The 21,378-nt window shown below is 45.0% G+C and overlaps 1 protein-coding gene across 2 annotated transcripts in view; it reads left to right on the forward strand.

Moving 5' to 3' along the window:
* The window catches only part of CMTM7 (CKLF like MARVEL transmembrane domain containing 7), a 70,919-nt gene that overhangs the window by 37,640 nt on the left and 11,901 nt on the right, over positions 1 to 21,378 (forward strand). For both annotated transcript variants that reach the window (XM_064277427.1, XM_064277428.1), the window contains exon 2: positions 18,752 to 18,925. In XM_064277427.1, the coding sequence (XP_064133497.1) occupies positions 18,752 to 18,925 (174 nt within the window). The remainder of the gene's footprint in view (positions 1 to 18,751; positions 18,926 to 21,378) is intronic.

Consider the following 21,378-nt stretch of genomic DNA (forward strand, 5'->3'; position numbering starts at 1 on the left):
GAGCAGCTGAGCTCTTAACCACTGTGTTACTAGGGCCCCATATTTTCCAAATAGCAAATAGCTACCTAGTATTTGGTCATAAGGATGAATCCTAATTTGCTTACTGAACACGTACTGTTGTGTATGTAGGTTTTTTCTCCTTTGTCCACCTTTATAACACTCAATGATAACGCTTCTTATGAATAAATCTTGGCCTATATCCGTGAGGGTTTCAGTAGGATCAGTTACCGGAGGTGGCATTACTCTCTCAAAAAATGTGCACATTTTTGTAGATATTTGATGATTTAGTGTTAAGTCTGGAGCCACCTTCCAGACCCAAGCTCACCTGTCAGCCCTTGCATGGTAAAAAATTAGTTTGTTATTAATATTATTTCACCATTTATTACTTACTTATAACTGAGTTTATCCTTACAGTATCCTTGTAAGGTGTTCTTATCGTGTCCATTCTATGGATGAGGAAATTGAGGCAGGGAAAAGTCAAGGCCACATAGCTAGAAAGTGGTAGCATCTGGTTTGAAGTGAGGCAGTTAACCAGAAGTAGAGCTGCTTCTCAGAAGCAGGTTTGGATTAACACAGGAAATAACTGAAGGTATAGCTAGAGCAACAACTCCCCGGCCAGTAGATGTCCTGCCTGTACGAAAAGCCATTGCTAGAAACCAGGTGCACAATCCAGGAGGGACAGAGGACAAGCATTTGGCCAATTCCCCCACTGAGTCATCGCTTTCGGGGATGTAAAGAGGCTGTGCTAGTTTCCTGCCAAAGCAAAGTACAACAAACAATGGCTTAAAACGTCAGAAGTTTATTGTCTCACAGTTCTGGAGGCTAAAAGTCCAAATTCAGGGTGTCAGCAGGGCCATGCTCTCTGCAACAGCTCCAGGGGAAGATCCTTTCTTGTCTCTTCCGGCTTCTGGGAGCCCCAGGCATTCCTTGGCCAGACACATAACTCCATCTCTGCCTCCGTGGACCCAGTCCATCTTCTCTTTGTGTCTCTTCTCCTTTTTATAAGGACACCACTCATGTTGGATTAGGACCCACCTACTCCAGCAGGACCTCACGCCAACTACTTACATCTGCAAAGACGCTATTTCCAAACAAGGCCACTTTCACATGTCCTGGGGAGTTAGGACTTAAACATATTGTTTTGGTGGACACGATCCAATCCATAACAGAGACCCAGACCTTGTCTAGATGTGCAAGGAAGTTTTGTCTCACAGGGAGCAAGAAACCTGGAAGGAGACATGGTAGATGCTAAAAAAAGAAGTGGGAGTGAGGGAGGAGAGAGGACCCTCTAGTCTGGGGCACAGGAGGGCAGAGAATACTTGGTGGAGGCTCCAGAACTGTGCAATATGGCAGTCCTAGCCACATGTGGCTATTTAAATTTATTAAATTAAATAAAAAATTCAGTTCCTCAGCCGCACCAACAAGTGCTCAGTAGCCACACGTGGCTAACCCATTAACCCGTTACTGTCAATTCTGACTTACAGGGACCCTATAGAACAGAGTAGAACTGCCACATAGGGTTTCCAAGGAGTAGCTGGTGGATTCGAACTGCCAACCTTGTGGTTAGCAGCTGAGCTCTTAACCACTGCACCACTAGAACTCCCACATGGCAGCCAGGTTGGACAGTCTAGGTAGAGAACATTGAAGAGAAGCAAGAAAGTAAACACTATTTCTGATGAACTGTAATTAGGAGAAGGTTTAGACTAAGAGTCTAGACTAAGCAGGCTAGAGGAGTCTAGACAGCAGGAAGCCCTGAGTGTCTGTGGGAAAAAAAGTGTGAGATTCAGGCAGACAAATGGTTTAAATAAAGGAACTCAGGGAGTTGTGGTGTTATGGGCAGCTAAACTGTTCAGGCGAAAGTGGCTTGGCTTTGGCCAGTCTCATCTTAGCATAAGACTTTTTGCTCCTTTTTCTGCTCACATAGGATCTTTCTTTGACTTGTAAAATTATAACATGCCTGATACATGTCCAAACATCTCAGGGTCTTATAAATATCTCAGGGTCTTAGCGACGCTCTCCACATTTCTCTGGCCAGTTGACCTATGCAGCCTGGGTGGTTTTCTAGTCAGTCCTGGTCTTCATTGCTCCAAAATGCACCTGAGAATTCATGAAAGCTGCAGGTGACAGCTGCTCACCTGTGGGCCACCTGTGGCTCCATTCAGACAGGATTTGCTTGGCTGCATCAGACATGCTCCCCCCAGGGCTCTGCGCTGGTGTCGCACTGGTGGAGACTTTTGTGAGTGTCGAATTTCGTTGCTTGGTCTTGCAGTGGTTGGAATGTTAACTGTTGCACTTTCGTTCCATTTTTCAGAAAGAGCCACAAATAGTTGTCTACTCTTGAATGAAGCCCTCATGGCATCATGCTGCCCAAATTGCTTATTAATTAGAATTACCACCTTATGGTTTTTAAAAATTAAAATAATAATCTCCTAACTTCCACTTGTGGCTTATGGCAAGAGTGATGACTGCAAACTTCAGTTCTTTTGTCCCCCATCCCTCTTCTCTTTTTATGACTAATTAGACAAAGAACTAAAGGAGCATGCCAGGGTCCCACTCTTGGCTCCTCAACCTGGCTGTGTGGCTTTGAGCAAGTTACTTAACCTCTCTGTGCTTCAGTTTCCTCATAAAAGGAGGATTATACTAGTACTTCCCTCCAAGGGTTGTTTTGAGGATGAACTTAGTTAAAAATTGTAAAGCAGGTAGCATATAGTAAGCTCTCAGAAAGGGTAGCAGCCATCATTTGTGGAATGGCAAGTCAAGGAAGGAAAATGCAAATCAGAGGCTGTGGCAGAAAGGAAACCGTGTGAAACAAAAGAAGAGGTAGCTGCCGGGACTGGAGATGACTCAGGGGCCAAGCCCTTGTGGCCTTTTCTCAGGCTGTCTCCTTCATCCCTTTCCTCTCCCTTCATGGCCCCATGGATTTGTCCCTTCTTGCCACCACTTCATCTGGTCTCATTGAAGATCAGCTGCTGAGTGGGAATGTGATTGTATTTGTTGGGAAAGTTACTTAATCTGAAGATACCTGAGAGGAAGAAAAGGGGCAGGTATTCCTCCGCTCCACGGAGGTTTAATGGGCTCAGAACTGGTTCTTTGTAGCCCCCTCCTGTCACCACCTTCTTCCATACCACTGTGGGAGACTTCTTGGTTCCTAAAGCTTAGAGGTTGTTGTTGTTCGGTGCTGTCAAGTCGGTTCCTACTCATAGCGACCCTAGGCACAGCAGATCGAAACACTGCCCGGTCCTGAGCCGTCCTTACAGTTGTTGTTATGCTTGAGCTCATTCTTGCAGCCACTGTGTCAATCCACCTCGTTGAGGGTCTTCCTCTTTTCCGCTGACCCTGTACTCTGACAAGCATGATGTCGTTTTCCAGGGACTGATCCCTCCTGACATGTCCAAAGTATGTAGGACGCAGTCTCTTCATCCTTGCTTCTAAGGAGCATTCTAGTTGTACTTCTTCTAAGACAGATTTGTTTGTTCTTTTGGAAGTCCATGGTATATTCAATATTCTTTGCCAACACCACAATTCAAAGCCATCAATTCTTCTTCAGTCTTCCTTATTCATTGTCCAGCTTTCACATTCATATAATGCGATTGAAAATACCATGACTTGGGTCAGGCACACCTTAGTCTTCAAGATGGTATCTTTGCTCTTCAAAACTTTAAAGAGGTCCTTTGCAGCAGATTTACCCAATGCAATGCATCTTTTGATTTCTTGACTGCTGCTTCCATGGCTGTTGATTGTGGATCCAAGTAAAATGAAATCCTTGACAACTTTAATATTTTCTCTGTTTATCATGATGTTGCTCATTGGTCCTGTTGTAAGGATTTTTTTTTATGTTGAGGTGTAATCCATACTGAAAGCTGTGGTCTTTGATCTTCATCAGTAAGTGCTTCAAGACCTCTTCACTTTCAGCAAGCAAGGTTGTGTCATCTGCATAACGCAGGTTGTTAATGAGCCTTCCTCCAATCCTGATGCCCCTTTCTTCTTCATATAGTCCAGATTCTTGCATTATTTGCTCAGCATACACATTAAATAGGTATGATGAAAGAATACAACCCTGACGCACACCTTTCCTGACTTTAAACCAATCAATATTCCCTTGTTCTGTACGAACAACCACCTCTTGATCCATGTAAAGGTTCCTCATGAGCACAATTAAGTGTTCTGGAATTCCCATTCTTTGCAATGTTATCCATAGTTTGTTATAATCCACACAGTCGAATGCCTTTGCATAGTCAATAAAACACAGATAAACATCCTGCTGGTATTCTCTGCTTTCAGCCAGGATCCATCTGACATCAGCAATGATATCCCTGGTTCCGTGTCCTCTTCTGAAACCGGCCTGAATTTCTGGCAGTTCCCTGTCGATATACTGCTGCAGCCATTTTTGAATGATCTTCAGCAAAATTTTGCTTGCATATGACATTAATGATATTGTTCTATAATTTCCACATTCAGTTGGATCACCTTTCTTGGGAATAGGCATAAATATGGATCTCTTCCAGTCAGTTGGCCAGGAAGCTGTCTTCCATATTCCTTGGCATAGACGAGTGAGCACCTCCAGTGCTACATCTGTTTGTTGAAACATCTCAATTGATATTCCATCAATTCCTGGAGCCTTGTTTTTCACCAATGCCTTCAGAGCAGCTTGGACTTCTTCCTTTAGTACCGTTGGTTCCTGATCATATGCCACCTCTTGAAATGCTTGAACATCGACTAATTCTTTTTGGTATAATGACTCTGTGTATTCCTTCCATCGTCTTTTGATGCTTCCTGCGTCGTTTAATATTTTCCCCATGGAATCTTTCACTATTGCAACTTGGGGCTTGAATTTTTTCTTCAATTCTTTCAGCTTGAGAAACGTCGAGTGTGTTCTTCCCTTTTGGTTTTCTATCTCCAGCTCTTTGCACATGTCATTATAATACTTTATTTTGTCTTCTCGAGAGGTCCTTTGAAATCTTCTGTTCAGTTCTTTTACTTCATCAACTTAGAGGTAGACACCCCTGTTCTGGGTGGCATGAATGTGAGCTCAGACCACTGAGACGTGACAACCCAAAGTAGCTTCTTGTCACCATCCCTCTGGAATGTGCTCACTCTTTGCAGAGTCTTCCGAGTCAGGTAGACCTAGATCTGCTTCTTGATTCCACCACCTAGTATCTGTGTGACCTTCCTTGAGCAAGTAACCCACCTCTTCCCTCAATTTCCTTACCTGGCAACAGCGGACTGTTGCTGGTGTCATACTGCCTGGTACACAGTAGGTGTTCAGTAGATGGCTGTCACTGCCACTTCTGTTGCCTACTCACCCTGTGTGGCATCCACATTGCTCCCTGGGCTTCTACACCTCCTGCCTTGCCACAGCCTTTGCTTCCTTTATCCCTCTGGGGTTTTCCCCGGCACTGGCCACCAGATATCTTCCCCACCCATCCCTCTCTGCCTGTTCAGTTTTGCTGACGCTCGTCCAGTAGCCAGTGTTGAGCCTGTGGTACCCTTTGGAGACAAGGCCTCCACGGTGAGAGCCATCATTGTCATAGCAATGAGAGGCTGTCGTGCTTCAAAGTGTGGGTGCTGGAGCCAGGCCTCCTGGGTTCAAGTCCTGGATCCAGACTCACCAGTTGTGTGATCAGTGCAAATTATTTAATGGCTCTGTACCTCAGTTTCCTGTTTGTAAAATGAGGAGAGTAATAGTACCTTCATCATAGCACCTGGTGAGGGTAAAATGAGCAAGTACATGTCAAGTGCTCAGAGCTCACCACACAGCTGCAGTCAGTGAATGCGGGTTGTTGCCTCTACCCTTGTCCTCATCCTAGGAGCCCCTGCCAAAAGCCCACGGCAGACATCCTTCTCTTTGGGGTTCAACACTCATCTTTCCTGTAGCATCTCCACATTGTCTCAGCTGCCCTTGGTCCTCTCTGATGACTTAGTCCTCCAGGGGTCTCCTTGGTGGGGAAGGTGACCATCCACACCTGTATCCTGGGGTCTCCTTGGGGAGGTGACCACCCACAGCCCCTATATCCCAGGGTCTTCTCGGTGAAGGTGACCATCCACGTCCCTGTATCCGAGGGTCTCCTTGGGGAGGTGAACTTCCACAGCCCTGTATCCCGGGGTCTCCTTGGGGAGGTCACCATCCACACCTGTGTCCTGGGGTCTCCTTGGGGAGGTGACCATCCACAGCCCTGTCCTTTCACTCCCGCACTAATGGCAGGAGTAAGAGGAGGAGGATGCTCTTTGTTGTCTTGAAATTCAGTCAGCAGCTAAAGAGACCAAGTAATCGAATCAGGTGCTGAAAGAGAAGCAAGCTGGAGAAACCATTCCTTGTTGCAGACAGAAACTTTGGGCTTCGGTTTGATTTAGTCTAAGCACCAAACCATCAAGTGTGCTACGTAATAAATGTCAGTGGTGCTTCGTATTCATTTTGATACAATGACATCTTTGAAAAGTTGCGCTTTCTAGGCCAGTCTTCCTAAATGTAACTCCTGATGACCATTGTCGGTGAAGACTGACGTGGTTGGCCTCATTGCTTCACAGGCTGCTCACCTAGGTTGTGTCTGCAGTGGAAAATCAGTTAGAGACAAGGGAAACGTGGCCTGGTCTGTCCAGCTCCATCACAAGCTAAGAATGTGTACCTGGAAGCCCTTCTTCCATCGCACCCACGCTCTGATACTCTGCCTGGATTGCTGAATGCCACATTTCCCAGGGCAGTTGGTGAGGACAGCCTGCCAACCATGACAGATGCCTGAGGGTAGCCTCCGAAAGTCATTCATCTGGAAGACATTTATCAAGTCCTTTCCAGGGGCCAGGCATTGTGCTGGACCCCGAAGACAATCTCAATAACAGAGTATGGTCCTCTTCTCCAGGGACTTGAAGCCCATAAGGGAGGGACTTGTCGTTGCTCTTGTCGGGTGCCATCAGGTTGATTTCAACTCACAGGAACCCACGTGACAGAGCAGAACTGCCCCATGTGGTTTTCTAGACTCTAATCTTTACGGGAGCAGATCGTGAGGCCCTTTTCCCATGGAGCCTCTGGGTGGGTTGGAAGCAGCCGAGCACATAACCGTTGTGCCACCACAGCTCCTTAGGTGGGGAGGTGTGTTTTAAAAATATAATAGTGTCATGGAACTGTCACAGAGGATGGCAGGATGATCCCGGGAACCATTCAACCAGTGTTGAAAACATATTAACGTCATGGAGCTGTCACAGAGGATGACCAAACAGTTACGTACTCAGCTGCTAACTGAAAAGTTGGCAGTTCAAATCCACCCAGAGGTGCCTTGGAAGAAAGGCCTAGTGATCTACCTCTGAAAAATCAGCCACCGAAAACCCTATGGAGCACAGTTCTCTTCTGACATATATGAGGTCACCATGAGTCGGAATAGATCCCACAGCGACGGTTTTTGCTTTTTTTGTGTGTGTGCAGAGTACTGTTAGGAGCTAAGGGACAGCAGGAGTGAAACCGACAGGGTCCTCATACTTCTGGAGCTTGTAGTCTAGTTGGGAAGAAGGCTAGTAAACCGGTTACTATGTCAGCTCACTTGGGCTGCTTTAACAAAGAGCCACAAACTGGGTGGCTTAAAACAATAGACATGCATTCTCTTACCATCCTGGAGACTAACCAGCCCAACCAACCCGTTGCCGTTGAGTCGATTCCAACTCATAGTGACCCTGTAGGACAGAGTAGAACTGCTCCATAGGGTTTCCAAGGAGCGGCTGGTGGATTTGAACTGTCGACCTTTTGGTTAGCAGATGTAGCACTTAACTACTGTGCTGCCAGGGCTCCATCCTGGAGAGTAGAAGTCCAAGATCATGGGGACGGCAGAGGCATGCTCCCTACAAGCCTCTAGGGGAGGATCCTTCCTTGCCTCTTCTTCCAGCTTCTCTTAGCCCCTGGCACCCCTTGGCACCGTCACTCCAGTTCCAGCTGACATCTTCACATGGTGTTCTTCCTGCTGGGTGTCTGTCTCTGTCTGTATCTTCCTCTTCTTTTTTTTTTTTTGAATTGTGGTGAAAATATATACAATTCAACAATTCCTACAGGTCTAATTCAGTGGCATCGATTACATGCTTCATGTTGTGCAACCATTCTCACTGTCTTTTTCCAGATGGTTCCACCACAGTTAACATAACCTCAATGTCGCCTATGCAGAAACTCCCCCACTCCCCCTCACCCCTCTGATAACCACTAATAATCTTTGGTTTCCGTGTATTGGTTCATTCCGTATAAATGAGATCATACAGTATTTGTCCTTTGGTGGCTGACTTATTTCAGCATAAATGTTTTCAAAAGGAGCCCCGGAGGCGCAATGGTTAAGCGCTCTGCCACTAACCAAAAGGTTGGTGGTTCAAACTCACCAAGCCCCACTCCAAGGGAGAAAAATCTAGTGATCTGCTCCTGTAAGGAGCCTAACAACGTTTTCAAGGTTCATCCATGTTGTGGCATGTATCCGGACTTCATTTCTTCTCCTCTTATAAGGACACCAGTCATACCGGGTGGTGCAGTGGTTAAGCCCTCAGGCTGCTAACCAAAAGGTCGGTGGTTCAAATCCACCAGCTGCTCCTTGGAAACCCTATGGTGCAGTTCTACCCTGTCCTGTAGGGCCGCTATGAGTTGGAATTCACTCAACGGTAATGGGTTTGGGTTTTTTGGTTTTTGGCCATATTGGATTAGGGTCTCCTCTAATGACCTGATGTTAACATGATTACGTCTGTAAAGACCCTATTTCCCAATAAGGTCACGTTCCCAGAGGTTGAAGGGGTTAGGACTTTAATATCTTTCGGGGGACACCATCCACAGTGTCACCCAACAAGCATATGGATGTGTTACAGATTGCAAAGGAACAGAGAGAGTGACGGCTGGGGTAGAATGCTCCCGAGCGGCACATGGATGAGGACCTCCGAGAAGCCCAGTGTGACCAGAGAAGGAGAGGCAGCAAGTGTCTTAGTTTCTTAGTGCTGCTGTAACAGAAATACTGTATGTGGTGGTTTTACAAAACAGAAATTTATCTTCTCACAGTTTAGGAGGCTAGAAGTCTGGATTCAAGGCTCCGGCTATGGAGGAAGGCTCCTTCTTTGTAGGCTCTGGGGGAAGATCCTTGTCTCTTTCAGCTTCTGTAGCCCCAGCATTCCTAGGGTTCCTGGCGACCTCCATGTGGCATCTGTCTTTCCCCCATTTATGCTCGCTTCCCTGTGTCTGATCTACTCTTTTTTTTGTTGTTTTTTTTTTTATTAACTTTTATTGAGCTTCAAGTGAACGTTTATAAATCAAGTCAAACTGTCACATATAAGTTTATATACACCTTACTCCGTACTGCCTCTTGCTCTCCCCCTAATGAGTCAGCCCTTCCAGTCTCTCCTTTCGTGACAATTTTGCCAGCTTCCAACTCTCTCTATCCTCCCATCCCCCCTCCAGACAGGAGATGCCAACACAGTCTCAAGTGTCCTGATCTACTCTTTTTAGATCTCAAAAGTCATCAGGTTTAAGACACGCCCTACGCTGGTACGACCTCAACCTCGTTAACGTAACATTCCCCTGTGGGATTACATCCACAGTATGGGGATTAGGATTCAACACATATCTTGGGGGAGACACATTCAGTCCATAGCAGCAAGGACCAGAACCTGCAGCCCCTTTGAGCCTTATTAAGGGATTTTGAGCTGATTCAAGGATATTGGGAAAGTACTGAAAGGTCCTAAGTTTTAGAGCTTTAAGATGTTTTAAAAGTTTACGATGATTGCTCTGTGGACAACGGATCTGAAGTGAATAGGTAGAAATTGGTGTGAAAAGTGCTGCCATTTTAAACCAGTGGGGAAAGGATGGGCTATCCAGTGAGTAATGACACTACATTGGATTAACCACTTGGATAAAACTAGAACCCTACCATGGGCTTCTTGGAAGCGAGGATGGCGAGACTTCGTCTCACACACTTTGGATGTGTTATCAGGAGGGACCAATCCTTGGAGAAGGACATCACATATGGGAAGGCAAAGGGTCAGCAAAAAAGAGGAAGACACCCAACGATATGGGTTGGCACAGTGGCTACGACAATGGGCTCAAAAATAGCAACATTGTGAGCATGGCCCAGGACCAGGCAGTGTTTCATTCTGTTGTACGCAGGGTTGCTGTGAGTTGGGACCGACTCAATGGCACCTAACAACAATATTTTAAAGGAACTAAATGTTTCTTTTCAGTGTAGGAGACATCTTCTAATCCCGGGGTTAAAACTAAGAAACTATAAAAGAAATGAAGGGTAGATTTGACTACATAAAAAAATTTAAACTTCAGCATAACAAAAGACTATAAATAAAGGCAATGATAGATTGAGAGAATATATTCACAATATCTGTAATAGACAATACATTCATATTCAGAATATAAAGGGTTTTTCAAGTCAATAGTAAAACAGACAGAAAAATATACCAAGAATATGAACAGGCAATAGCCAATAAATACACAAAAAGATATTCAACCCACTAGTAGCTGGAGAAATAAAAACGAAGATAACAACCAAATACAATTTCCACTCTTTTTAAATACTGATCATAATCTGTGCTGGCAGAGTCCCTGTGCGGAGAAACTTGTATCTTTTTTGGATAGCGTTTTGGCAGCAAGTATCAAAACATCTTAAATGTGAATATGCTCGCACTCAGTAATTTTACTTCTAGGAATACTTCAGAACTATTCATACATACATAAAGAAGTATGTCCAAAAATATTTTTGGCAGGCTTGTTTGTATTAGTCAAAACAAAACAAAATTGAGAATGTGCTAAATGCTCGTCGTGGGTGGCACAAACCATTTTCACTCATCACCTAACCTAAAGGTTGGTGGTTCAAACCCGCCCAGCAAGGAACAGAAGAAAGACCTGGAGATCTACGTGCATAAAGATTACAGCCAAGGAGACCCCTGGGAAGCAGTTCTACTCTGTAATATATCGGGTCAAAGTGAGTTAAATGGACTTAAGGACAATGGGTTTTGTTTTTTAAATCGCGGTTCTTAGCCAGAGGTGATGTTACCCCTCAGGGGACTTATGGCAATGTCTGGAGACTTTTTTGTTTTTTGGTTGTCACATCTGGGGGTGCTACTGGAATCTAGTGGGTAAAGGCCAGGGGTGCTGCTAAACAGCCTATAGGACAGCCTATCACAGGAAAGAATTATCTTGCCGCAGAAGGGCCTTCCTTCAGAGCTGACAGAGAGAGAAAAACTTCCCCTCAAGCTGACACCCTGAATTTGCACTTCTAGCCTACTAGCCTGTGAGAAAATGAATTTCTCCCCAGATGCCATCAGTGCCAAGGTTGAGAAACCGTGAGATAAATAAAAAACAAAAAACTAAACCTGTTGCCGTTGAGTTGGTTCTGAGCCATAGTGACCCTGTAGGACAGAGTAGAACTGCCTCATAGGGTTTCCACCGCGCAGCTAGTGGAGTCAAACCAGCCAACCTTTCGGTTAGCAGCCAAGCTCTCAGCCACTGTGCCACCAGGGCTCTGGCTTAAATAAAGCAGCAGCTGTATCAGAGAATACTATACAGCTGTTTTTGGAAACACTGATGGCGTAGCGGTAAAGTGCTATGACTGCTAACCAAAAGGTCGGCAGTTCAGATCCACCAGGCGCTCCTTGGAAACTCTATGGGGCAGTTCTGCTCTGTCCTATAGGATCGCTATGATCTGGAATCGACTCAACGGCAACGGAGTTTGTTTTTGTTTTTTTTTAATATAGCTGTTTTAAAGAAAAAGGTAGATCTATATACGTGGCATTAAAGACCTCCAAGGCATGTCCTAAAATGGTGCCTTTGCAAAACTTAATATGTGGCCTTCATAATGTGAAACAAACTTCACGAATTTTGTTGTTGTTAGTTGCCCTCAAGCCAGCCCCCAACTCCTGGCGACCCCATGCACGATGGAGCGAAATGCCGCCCAGTCCCTCGCCGTCCCCGTGATCGACCAAATATTCAGTTCTCCTCCTCAAAGGCAGCCATTGTCACCAGTTTCTTACATGTCCTTCCAGAAATATTCCCAGCCTGGACAAGCATAGTGGAAAAAAAAAATTTTTTTTCAAAAAGCATAGGACCTGGGTTTTAATGCCCTGCCAGGTGACTTTGCTGCCTGGTTGGATTCAGAAATCGGTGTGGTCCATTACCTGGCTGCCCAGGGTCCCTTAATAGAATGGTTCCTGTGTTATTCTCCCTCTCTTGTGCTTTCTATTGCGTTTTTATTTCTGGGTACAAAACAAAGCTGCGTGACCAGATTGGAGGTGGGTATGGAGGAGGGTGGGGAGGACCCTGTAGCTAAAATCTGATATTGATCAGACTGGCTCCCTGAGGGAATAAGCCAGACTGCCCCTCTCTCTGCCCTGGGGGGTATTAATGAGATTGCACAGGGCTATTCCCTGGTGAAAAAGCCCTGGTGGCATAGTGGTTAAGAGCTTGGCTGCTAACCAAAAGGTCGGCAGTTCAAATCCACCAGACACTCCTTGGAAACCATATGGGGCAGTTCTACTCTGTCCTATAGGGTTGCCATGAGTTAGAATCCACTTGACTGCAACAGGTTTGGTTGAGGAAACCATGGTGGCATAGCGGCTAAGTGCTACGGCTGCTAACCAAAAGCTTGGCAGTTTGAATCCACCAGGCGCTCCTTGGAAACACTATGGGGCAGTTCTACCCTGTCCTGTAGGGTCGCTATGAGTCAGAATTGACTCGATGGCAATGGATTTTGGGTTTTTGTGTTTTTTTTTTATTCCCTGGCGATGACACAGTGGAGGCTTTAACCCGGAGGCAGGAGTACATTTCTCTGTACCCCAGGGCAGAATTCAGCAGAATTAGGAACAAATCCAGTTCTTTTCCCGCCAGCCCACTGCCAAGCAGACATTTGTGAGCCTGCTTCCATTTACAAACGGGGTTTCCAATCGCTGAATAGCCATCTACATCTCTGGCTTTTTGAACAAGCCTGGCTTTCATCTCCTGGGCTTTTCCAGAAAGCCTCTTAGAGCTGGGTCTGAGACCTTTTGATGTTGGTTTCCATCCCTTACTTTCCCTCCACCCGCCTGTCTCTTTCTCTGAAACTTTATTCCAAGGTCAGAGTAAAAGCCCCAACAGGAGGGTGGGGTTGAGGGGCCTGCGGCTTGGAGCCCAGGGCTCTCAGAACAAAAGGTGTCTGGTGCCCTCTTCAGCCAGACACAGGTACTGCTCAGTGGGCCAGACGTGGCTGGGGCATGAGGATGCAGGCCTGCTGATGGAACGTCCCAGAGGACAGGCTGCAGGCAGTGGGCGGCAGGGTGCTCCCCAAGACCAGCAGAGGTATCTGCTGCTCAGCTTTGAAAGCATCTCCCAAAAGCTGCCTTTTGGGACGCTCAGCCAAGTCTGGGAACGTGGGCCCGGGGCCCTGCAAGCTATCTGATGCCTGGCTATGTGTGTCCAGACGTGTTAGGACTGGCCTGGTTTGATTCTGAAGTTCTCCAGGGGACAGTCATTTCTCTCTGGGCATGTCTGAAGGCTCTGTCCCCTGTGAAATAAGAAAGCCAGCGCTCCTGTCACTGAAATCATCTCTTCTTTCTAGTAAGAATTCAGATCGTTTGGAAAATGAGGGTCACAGAATCAGCAAGGGTACAGTATGGGAGAGAAAGGGACGTTTCTAATCTGCGGTGACTTCAATGCCTTCAGAGAGCCTGTGGCTCGTCTGCGAGACCTTTGCTTTGAGTTGAGGGTTCTTGGAACATGATTTTTAAATTCCTGGACATTTATGCCTAATATTTTCTTTTCAGCTTTGATGACAGATACAGAGGAGCAAACCTTTATGAGAGGAGCCGGTGGGCACCACAGAAACCGGTTGGTCATGTTTGTGGATGGTATCGTGTTGGAGTTGCTCTAAACACATCTGTCTCCGGGAGGAACCTCCCAGCCTCTCTCTGTGCTGGAATCGGAACGCCTACCTCGGCATCTCTGAATTGGGGCGCGTTTGTTGATTTGTTTTTCTAACTGGGAAACTGTGGAACAAGAAGGGGTCCTGAGTAGGGAAAAATAACACCCCAGGTCCTTTTCTCCAAAGTTTTCTTGTTCTTTCTTCTGCTTCAGCTTTCTGGCTGCCCTCCTGAATATTAACCTGAATGATTCATGGGTACGCCCCCCCCTCAAACTTTGCAGAGATTACCTCCACATCTTAGAAGAGTTTCTGAAAAGTTTGGTGTCAACCAAACCTTTTCTTTTTTTTTTTTTTTTACGCGCACTAGATGTTAGCCGTTTAAAGTGCTGTTCACACGTGAGGAACGTGCTTCTTAGCGTAATCAAATGTACGAGACCAAATGGGCAGCTCCTGTCCAAAAGCAAGAAGAGAAGGCAGGAAGGGACAGGAACTGGACCAATGGACACAGGGAACCTGGGGTGGAAGGGGGGGGGGTGTGCTGTCACATCGTAGTGATTGCAACCAGTGTCACAAAGCAGTGTGTGTTCAGATTTTTGAATGAGAAATTAACTTGGGCTGTAAACTTTCACCTAAAGTACAATAGAAAAATATAAGTAAATAAAGTGTTACTGTTGTTGGGTGCCGTGATGTCAATTCCGACTCATAGCAACCCCACATGACAGAGTAGAAATGTCCCATAGGATTTCCTAAGCTATAATCTTTACGGACGTAAATCACCAGCTCTTTCTCCCGTGCAGCATCTGGGTGGGTTCAGCTGGGTGGGCTTGAACCTCCAACCTTTTGGTTAACAGCTGAGTGCTTAACCACTGCACCACTAGGGCTCCTTGTAGGAATGAATAAATCCTTGGACAAAAAGGAAACCGTTAGTAGCATGCACCATCTGCTGGGTTACGGGTGCCTTCCTGAAAGGGCATGGTCGCCCCTTAGTAAGTGGACAGAGCTGGAAGTTGTATTTCATAAGCAAGTGCCCCAGAGGGGTCTGCCGTGTTTGTGGCAGAGCCCGAGGTACTTCCTGCTGCAGAGCGCTCAGCCCTAGGGGATTGAAGGGGAAGTCCTGCTCAGACCCCTTTTGTTCACTGGGAAACTCCCAAATCCCTGTGTCACCATGAAAAAATCACAGCTCTGTCACGGGTGAGGAGTTCTAAGCGTTTACTTAATCTTTGCTCTTACAAAGGTGCCTCTCTGCGCAGGAATCACACTGCATGGTCCCGAATTATCTGCATTTTAAGACAGATAATAAAAATCCCCGGGCACGGCAGTCAAGCACACTCCTGACTGAGGCAGAAGCGCTCTCCGGCGTCTTCAAACGACCTCTAGGCGTGAATCATTATTTTACCATGGCTGGCTGGCCTGAGAGGAACCGAAACATGGAAATACTCACATTGCTCATTAGCAAAGCGAAATACGCAAATGTTGAGGGTCCCTTCGTGCCTTCTTGTCAGAGCCACACTCTTCTGTTTTGATCTGTTAAGCAAAACAGTCTTCGTGGCCCCTTTAAGCTTCAAGCCGAGAGTTCTTTTTTAGCTGTTGTGCCGATTACTGAGGAGCTTCATGGTGCTGGAAATGAGGGGCTCTAGAAAACAGAGTGTCGTCAGCACTGGCCACCTGGACCAGCCTTGGACCCATTTTGTGATTTCATTCTTATTGTAGACTCGATGTTTTCTGCAGCAGGTTTTCTCAGCAGCAGCTCTATTGACATTTGGGCCAAATAATTCTTTGTCATGGGGGCTATCCTGTGCACTGTTGGATGTTTATTTGTCATGGGGGCTATCTCGTGCCCTGTGGGATGTTTCACAGCATCTCTGGCCTCTACCCATTCCTTGCCAGTAGTACACCCCCTAATAGTGACAACCAAAAATGTATCCAGACATTGCCGTGTGTTCTCTGGGGGACAAAAATCACGCACTTACACCTTCTCCCTTTGAGAACCACTGTTGTATAGGAAAGAGACAATACAAAATAATCTTTGTCCTGAATTAGTGCATTTAATAGATCCTAAGATTTTACGTGGAGTTTCTGCACGGTGCAACAGTTAATGCATTCAGCTGCTACCCGAAAGGTTGGAGGATCGAGTCTACCTAGAAGCACCTTGGAAGCACCTGGCAACCTACTTATGAAAAAAATCAGCCATTGAAAACACTATGGAGCAGTTCTTGTTTTTTTTTTTTTTATAATTGTGCTTTACATGAATGTTTATAGAGCAAATTAGTTTTTCATTAAATAATTGGTACACATATTATTTCATGACGTTGGTTGCCAACCCCATGACGTATCAACCCTCTCACCTTCTCCACCTTGGGTTCCCCATTACCAGCTTTCCTGTCCCTCCTGCCTTTTCATCCTTGCCTTTGGGCTGATGTATGCATTTAGTCTCGTTTTGTTTTATGGGCCTGTCTAATCTTTGGCTGAAGGGTGAACCTCAGGAGTGACTTCGGTACTGAGTTAAAAGGGTGTCCAGGGGCCGTACTCTCAGGGTTTCTCCAGTCTGTCAGACCAACAGTAAGTCTGGTCTTTTTTTGTGAGTTAGAATTTTGTTCTACATTTTCTGCAGCTCTGTCCAGGACCCTCTATTGTGGTCCTTGTCAGAGCAGTCGATGGGGGTAGTCAGGCACCATCTAGTTGTACTAGACTCAGTCTGGTGGAGGCTGTGGTAGTTGTGGTCCACTAGTCTTTTGGAATAATCTTTCCCTTGTGTCTTTGGTTTTCTTCATTCTCCCTCATGGAGCACAGTCCTATTCTGACACACATGGGATCACCATGAGTCGGAATCAACTCAACGGCAACTGGTTTTTACTGGTTAAGATTTTACATACATTTAACACCTGGGTGTTATTGATGTGTTCCCTATGTGGCATGGACAGGTTTTATTCTCTGGAGGGGACTTTATAAAGACTATAATCTTCTCTCCCCTTGCTAATACTATTTACCTGATCTAGTTTTTTAGTCAGCCTGCCCATTCATTCACCCACGCAGCAGTATTCTTAGTGAGCTCTTACTATCTGCCCTAGTGGTGAACAAGCGTAACATCTAAACCAGGATTCCCACAGGTCTGATAACTCATCTACCTTTCTCAGCTTGTTTGATGATGATGTTGTTCTTAGGTGTCGTCAGTTTGACTCATAGCGACCCTGTGTACAACAGGATGAAACACCACCCGTTCCTGCGCTGTCTTCACAAGGGTTGTTGTACTTGAGCCCATTATTGCAGCCACTGTGTCAGTCCATCTCATTGAGGGTCTTCCCCTCTTTCGATGACCCTCTACTTTACCAAGCACGATATCCTTCTCCAGGGACTGACCCCTCCTGATAACATGTCCAGAATACTTGAGACAAACTCTTGTCATCCTCGCTTACGAGGAGCGCTCTGGCCGTACTACTTCCAAGACAGACTTCTTGTTCTTCTGACAGTTCACGGCATACTCAACACTCTTCACCAACACGATGACTCAGAGACATCAGTTCTTCTTCAGTCTTCCGTATTCATTGTCCAGCTTTCGTGTGCACATGAGGTGATTGAAAATACCATGGCTTGGGTCAGGTGCACTTAGTCCACAAAGTGACATCTTTGCTTTTTAACACTTTCAAGAGGTCTTTTGCAGCAGATTTTCTCAATGCAGTGCATCATTTCATTTCTTGACTGCTGCTTCTGTGGACGTTGGTTGTGGATGCAAGTAAAATGAAATCCTTGACAGCTTCAGTCTTTTCTCCATTTATCATGATGTTGTTTATTTGTTCAGTTGTGAGGATTTTTGTTTTCTTTAGGTTGAGGTGCAATCCATACTGAAGGCTGTGGTCTTTGATCTTCATCAGTAAGTGCTTCAGGCTCTCTTCACTTTCAACGAGTAAGGTTGTGTCATCTGCATATCGCAGGTTATTAATCAGTCTTCCCCCAAACCTGATGCTGCGTTCCTCATATAGTCCATCTTCTCAGATTATTTGCTCAGCATACAGATTGTATAAGTATGGTGAAAGGATACAGCCCTGATGCACACCTTTCTTGATTTTAAACCACGCAGTATCCCCTTGTTCTGTTCGAAGGACTGCCTCTTGGTCTATGTACACATTCCACATGAGCACAATTAAGTGTTGTGGGATGATGAGGATTTACATATATGGGAGGCAGAACTGTATCTGGCATGGGAAACATTGTCCCTGGTGTCAGTCAGACTTGGGTCCACATTCCAGCTCCTTTGCTTTCAAGTTGGGTGGCCTTGGAGTAATTATCAAACTCAAGTGCCTCAGTATCCCCATCTGAAAATTGGGATATTATCTACCATGCAGGGTTCTCTGTGGCCCCAATGAGATCATGCATGTCAGCACCAGGAAATGACAACTTGTTCTCTACCAACTAGGAAGGTGTAATGTATGAATTGCCATGTTTGTAAGTCAAAAACAGCCAAATATTGGTAACGTCATAGAGTTCAACCTTATACGAAAATGCTAGATCCAACATCATGCTGAACTCTTCTTTTTGCTCTCTGGGGGCCCAGTAAGGAGACGGAATGACTCCACTTTGTTACTTTCCTGTATTCCTGCCTCCTCTCTGAAGATGCTTCCTGCCGGCACAATTTAACGAACTTCAGAGATAACAAAGCCAGCTGCCTCAGGACTCAGCATTCACAACCTGTGTGTATCGTACAAGCCTGAACTGTGTGAAACTGCTCTCTCCCTACCTTCCTGCCAGTCCGTGAGGAGATAGCCTGAATTTTAGCGGTTCCTCAGTTTGAGCGTTGGAGGGAGTGAGAGGTGGAGGACAATTGGTTTGTCTTCTGTTGGTTTGTTGTTGTCTGTTCCTGGGTAGCCGCCTTGGGGAGGGGTTTCTCTGACGTCTCCATGTTTACGTCTCAGGTTACTCTGCTGATTGCCTTCATCTGCGTGAGGAGTTCTCTGTGGACAGACTACAGTGCCTACAGCTACTTTGAAGTGGTCACCATTTGCGACTTAATAATGATCCTCGCCTTTTACCTGGTCCACCTCTTCCGTCTCTACCGCATGCTCACCTGTATCAACTGGCCCCTGTCGGTAAGGGAGTGGCCTGGCCCCATTCGTGGCTCCCCTGGGCAGTCTGCGGAGGGTCTGATGCAGAAGTCAGAGTGCTAGCTGGGGCACCTAGACCCGACGGAGCACTTCCCGTCTGCCTTCCCACCCTACCTCCTTGGCTGTCCTTTGCTGCCTCAGCCCTGAGCTTCCCACTGTAGGCACCTCTGCCTGGTATCCTGCTGGTATCTAAAACTCACTTTTCAGCTCCTGGAAGGCTGTGCCTCTCACTTCAGTGTTTATTTTCTCAAGTGACAGAAAAATGGGCTGTGTGTGATTGAGTTGGAAAGAGGAACATGGAAAAAAGTAACCGATAAGGAGGGTGGGTATTTATACTTTTAACGAGAATTGAAGGATAAGATTCGTTAGCTAAAATGGACTGACAGGGACTGAGGAGAGAAATCAGAGGTTGCCAGGTTTTTTCTGCCTACTATATAATGTTTTTAACAGCTTTATTGAGATCTAATTCACATGCCATACAGTTCACCCATTTAAAGTGTACAATTCAGTGGCTTTTAGTATATTGACAGTGTCATACAACCATCACAGCTTTAGAACATTTTCAATTTAGATTAGTTTTAGAACATTTTCATCACCTCAGAAAGAAATCCCATGTTCACCGCAGCATTGTACACAATAGCCAAAAGGTGGGAAGAAACCAAGAGGCCACCAACAGAAGAATGGGTAGACAAAACGTGGTCTGTATACACAAATGGAATATTATTCAGCCATAAAGAGAAATGAAGCTCTGATCCATGCGATGACGTGGATGAACCTTGAAAACATTAAGCTGAGTGAAATAAGGCAGACACACAAGGATAAATATTGTATGAGCCCACTTTTATGAAATCTCTAGAATAAGCAAATGCTTGGAGATCAAGATGTATTCATGGCTACAAGGGCTCGGGGGATGGGAAATGAAGAGATATTCCTTAAGGTGTACTGAGTTTCTGTTTGTAGCGATGACAAACTTTTAGAAATTGATAGTGGGGATGGCACAACACGGTGAATGTAATTAATGTTACTGAATTGTGCAAAACAGCAAATTTTGTTACATATATTTTACCACAATAAAATTAAAAGAAAAGGAACTCCATACCCTCTTAGCTATCACTGCCCCCTCCTCCCCTCTAGCCCTGTAGAACCACTGATCTATTTTCTGTACATATAAATTTGACTATTCTGGCATTTCATATAAACGGAATCATATGTGCCCTTTTGTGACTGACTTCTTTCACTTAGAATAATGTTTTCAAGTTTTGTCTATGTTGTAGCATGTATCACTACTTCATTCCCTTCTATGGCCAAATAAAATTTCATTGTATGGATATATATCACATTTTGTTTATCTGTTTATCAGCTGATAGACATTTGGGTTGTTATCCACTTTTTGGCTATTATTAATAGTGCCTTTATGAACATTCATGCACAAGTTTTTTGTGTGAACATACGTCTTCATTTCTCTTGCATACGTACCTAAGAGTGGAATTGCCAGATCTTATATGGTAACTCTATTTAACGTTTTGAGGAGCTGCCAGGCAGCGTTCCAAAATGGCTACACCGTTTTACATTCCTACGAGCAATGTATGAAGGCTCAATTTTTCCACATCTTTTCCAACCCTTGTTATGTGTTTTTGGATCCTAGGCATCCTAGTGGATGTGAAGTGGTATCTCATTATGGCTTTGATTTGCATTTCCTTGATGGCTAATTATGTCAAGCATCTTTTCATGTACTTACTGGCCATTGGTGTATCTTCTTTGAAGAAAGGTCTATCACATTCTTTGCCCATTTTTCATTTGTATTGTCTTTTTACTGTTGAGTTCTTTATATATTCTGGATACTTAGACCCTTATCAGATATATGATTTGCCAGTATTTCCTCTCATTCTGTGGGCTGTCTTTTCACTTTCTTGATGGTGTCTTTTGAGGCACTAAGGTTTTAAATTTTGATGAAGTCTAATTTATCTTTTGTTGCTCATGATTCTGATGTCATATCTAAGAATTCATGGCCAAATATGAGTCATGAAGACTTACCCTATGTTTTCTTCTAAGGGTTTTGTAGTTTTAGCTCTTATATTTAGACCTTTGATCCATTTTGAGTTAATTTTTGTATATGGTGTGAGGTAAGAATCCAACTTTTTGCATGTGACTATTTATACACTTGTCCCAGCATCATTTGTTGAAAAGATTATCCTTTTTGCATTGAATGTTGTTGTCACCCCTGTCAAAAATCGGTTGACAATAGACATATAGTTTTGTTTCCAGACTCTCAATTCCATTCCATTGATCTTATATGTCTATCTGTATGTTATTGCCACCCTGTTTTGATTGCTACTGCTTTGTAGTAAGATTTGAAATCTGAAGGGTGAGTACTCTCACTCTGTTCCTTTTTATGATAGTTTTGGCTGTTCTGAGCCTCTTGAAATTCCATATAAATT

The sequence above is a fragment of the Loxodonta africana genome, chromosome 27, assembly GCF_030014295.1.
Source record: "Loxodonta africana isolate mLoxAfr1 chromosome 27, mLoxAfr1.hap2, whole genome shotgun sequence".
In the NCBI taxonomy this organism is placed as follows: domain Eukaryota; kingdom Metazoa; phylum Chordata; class Mammalia; order Proboscidea; family Elephantidae; genus Loxodonta; species Loxodonta africana.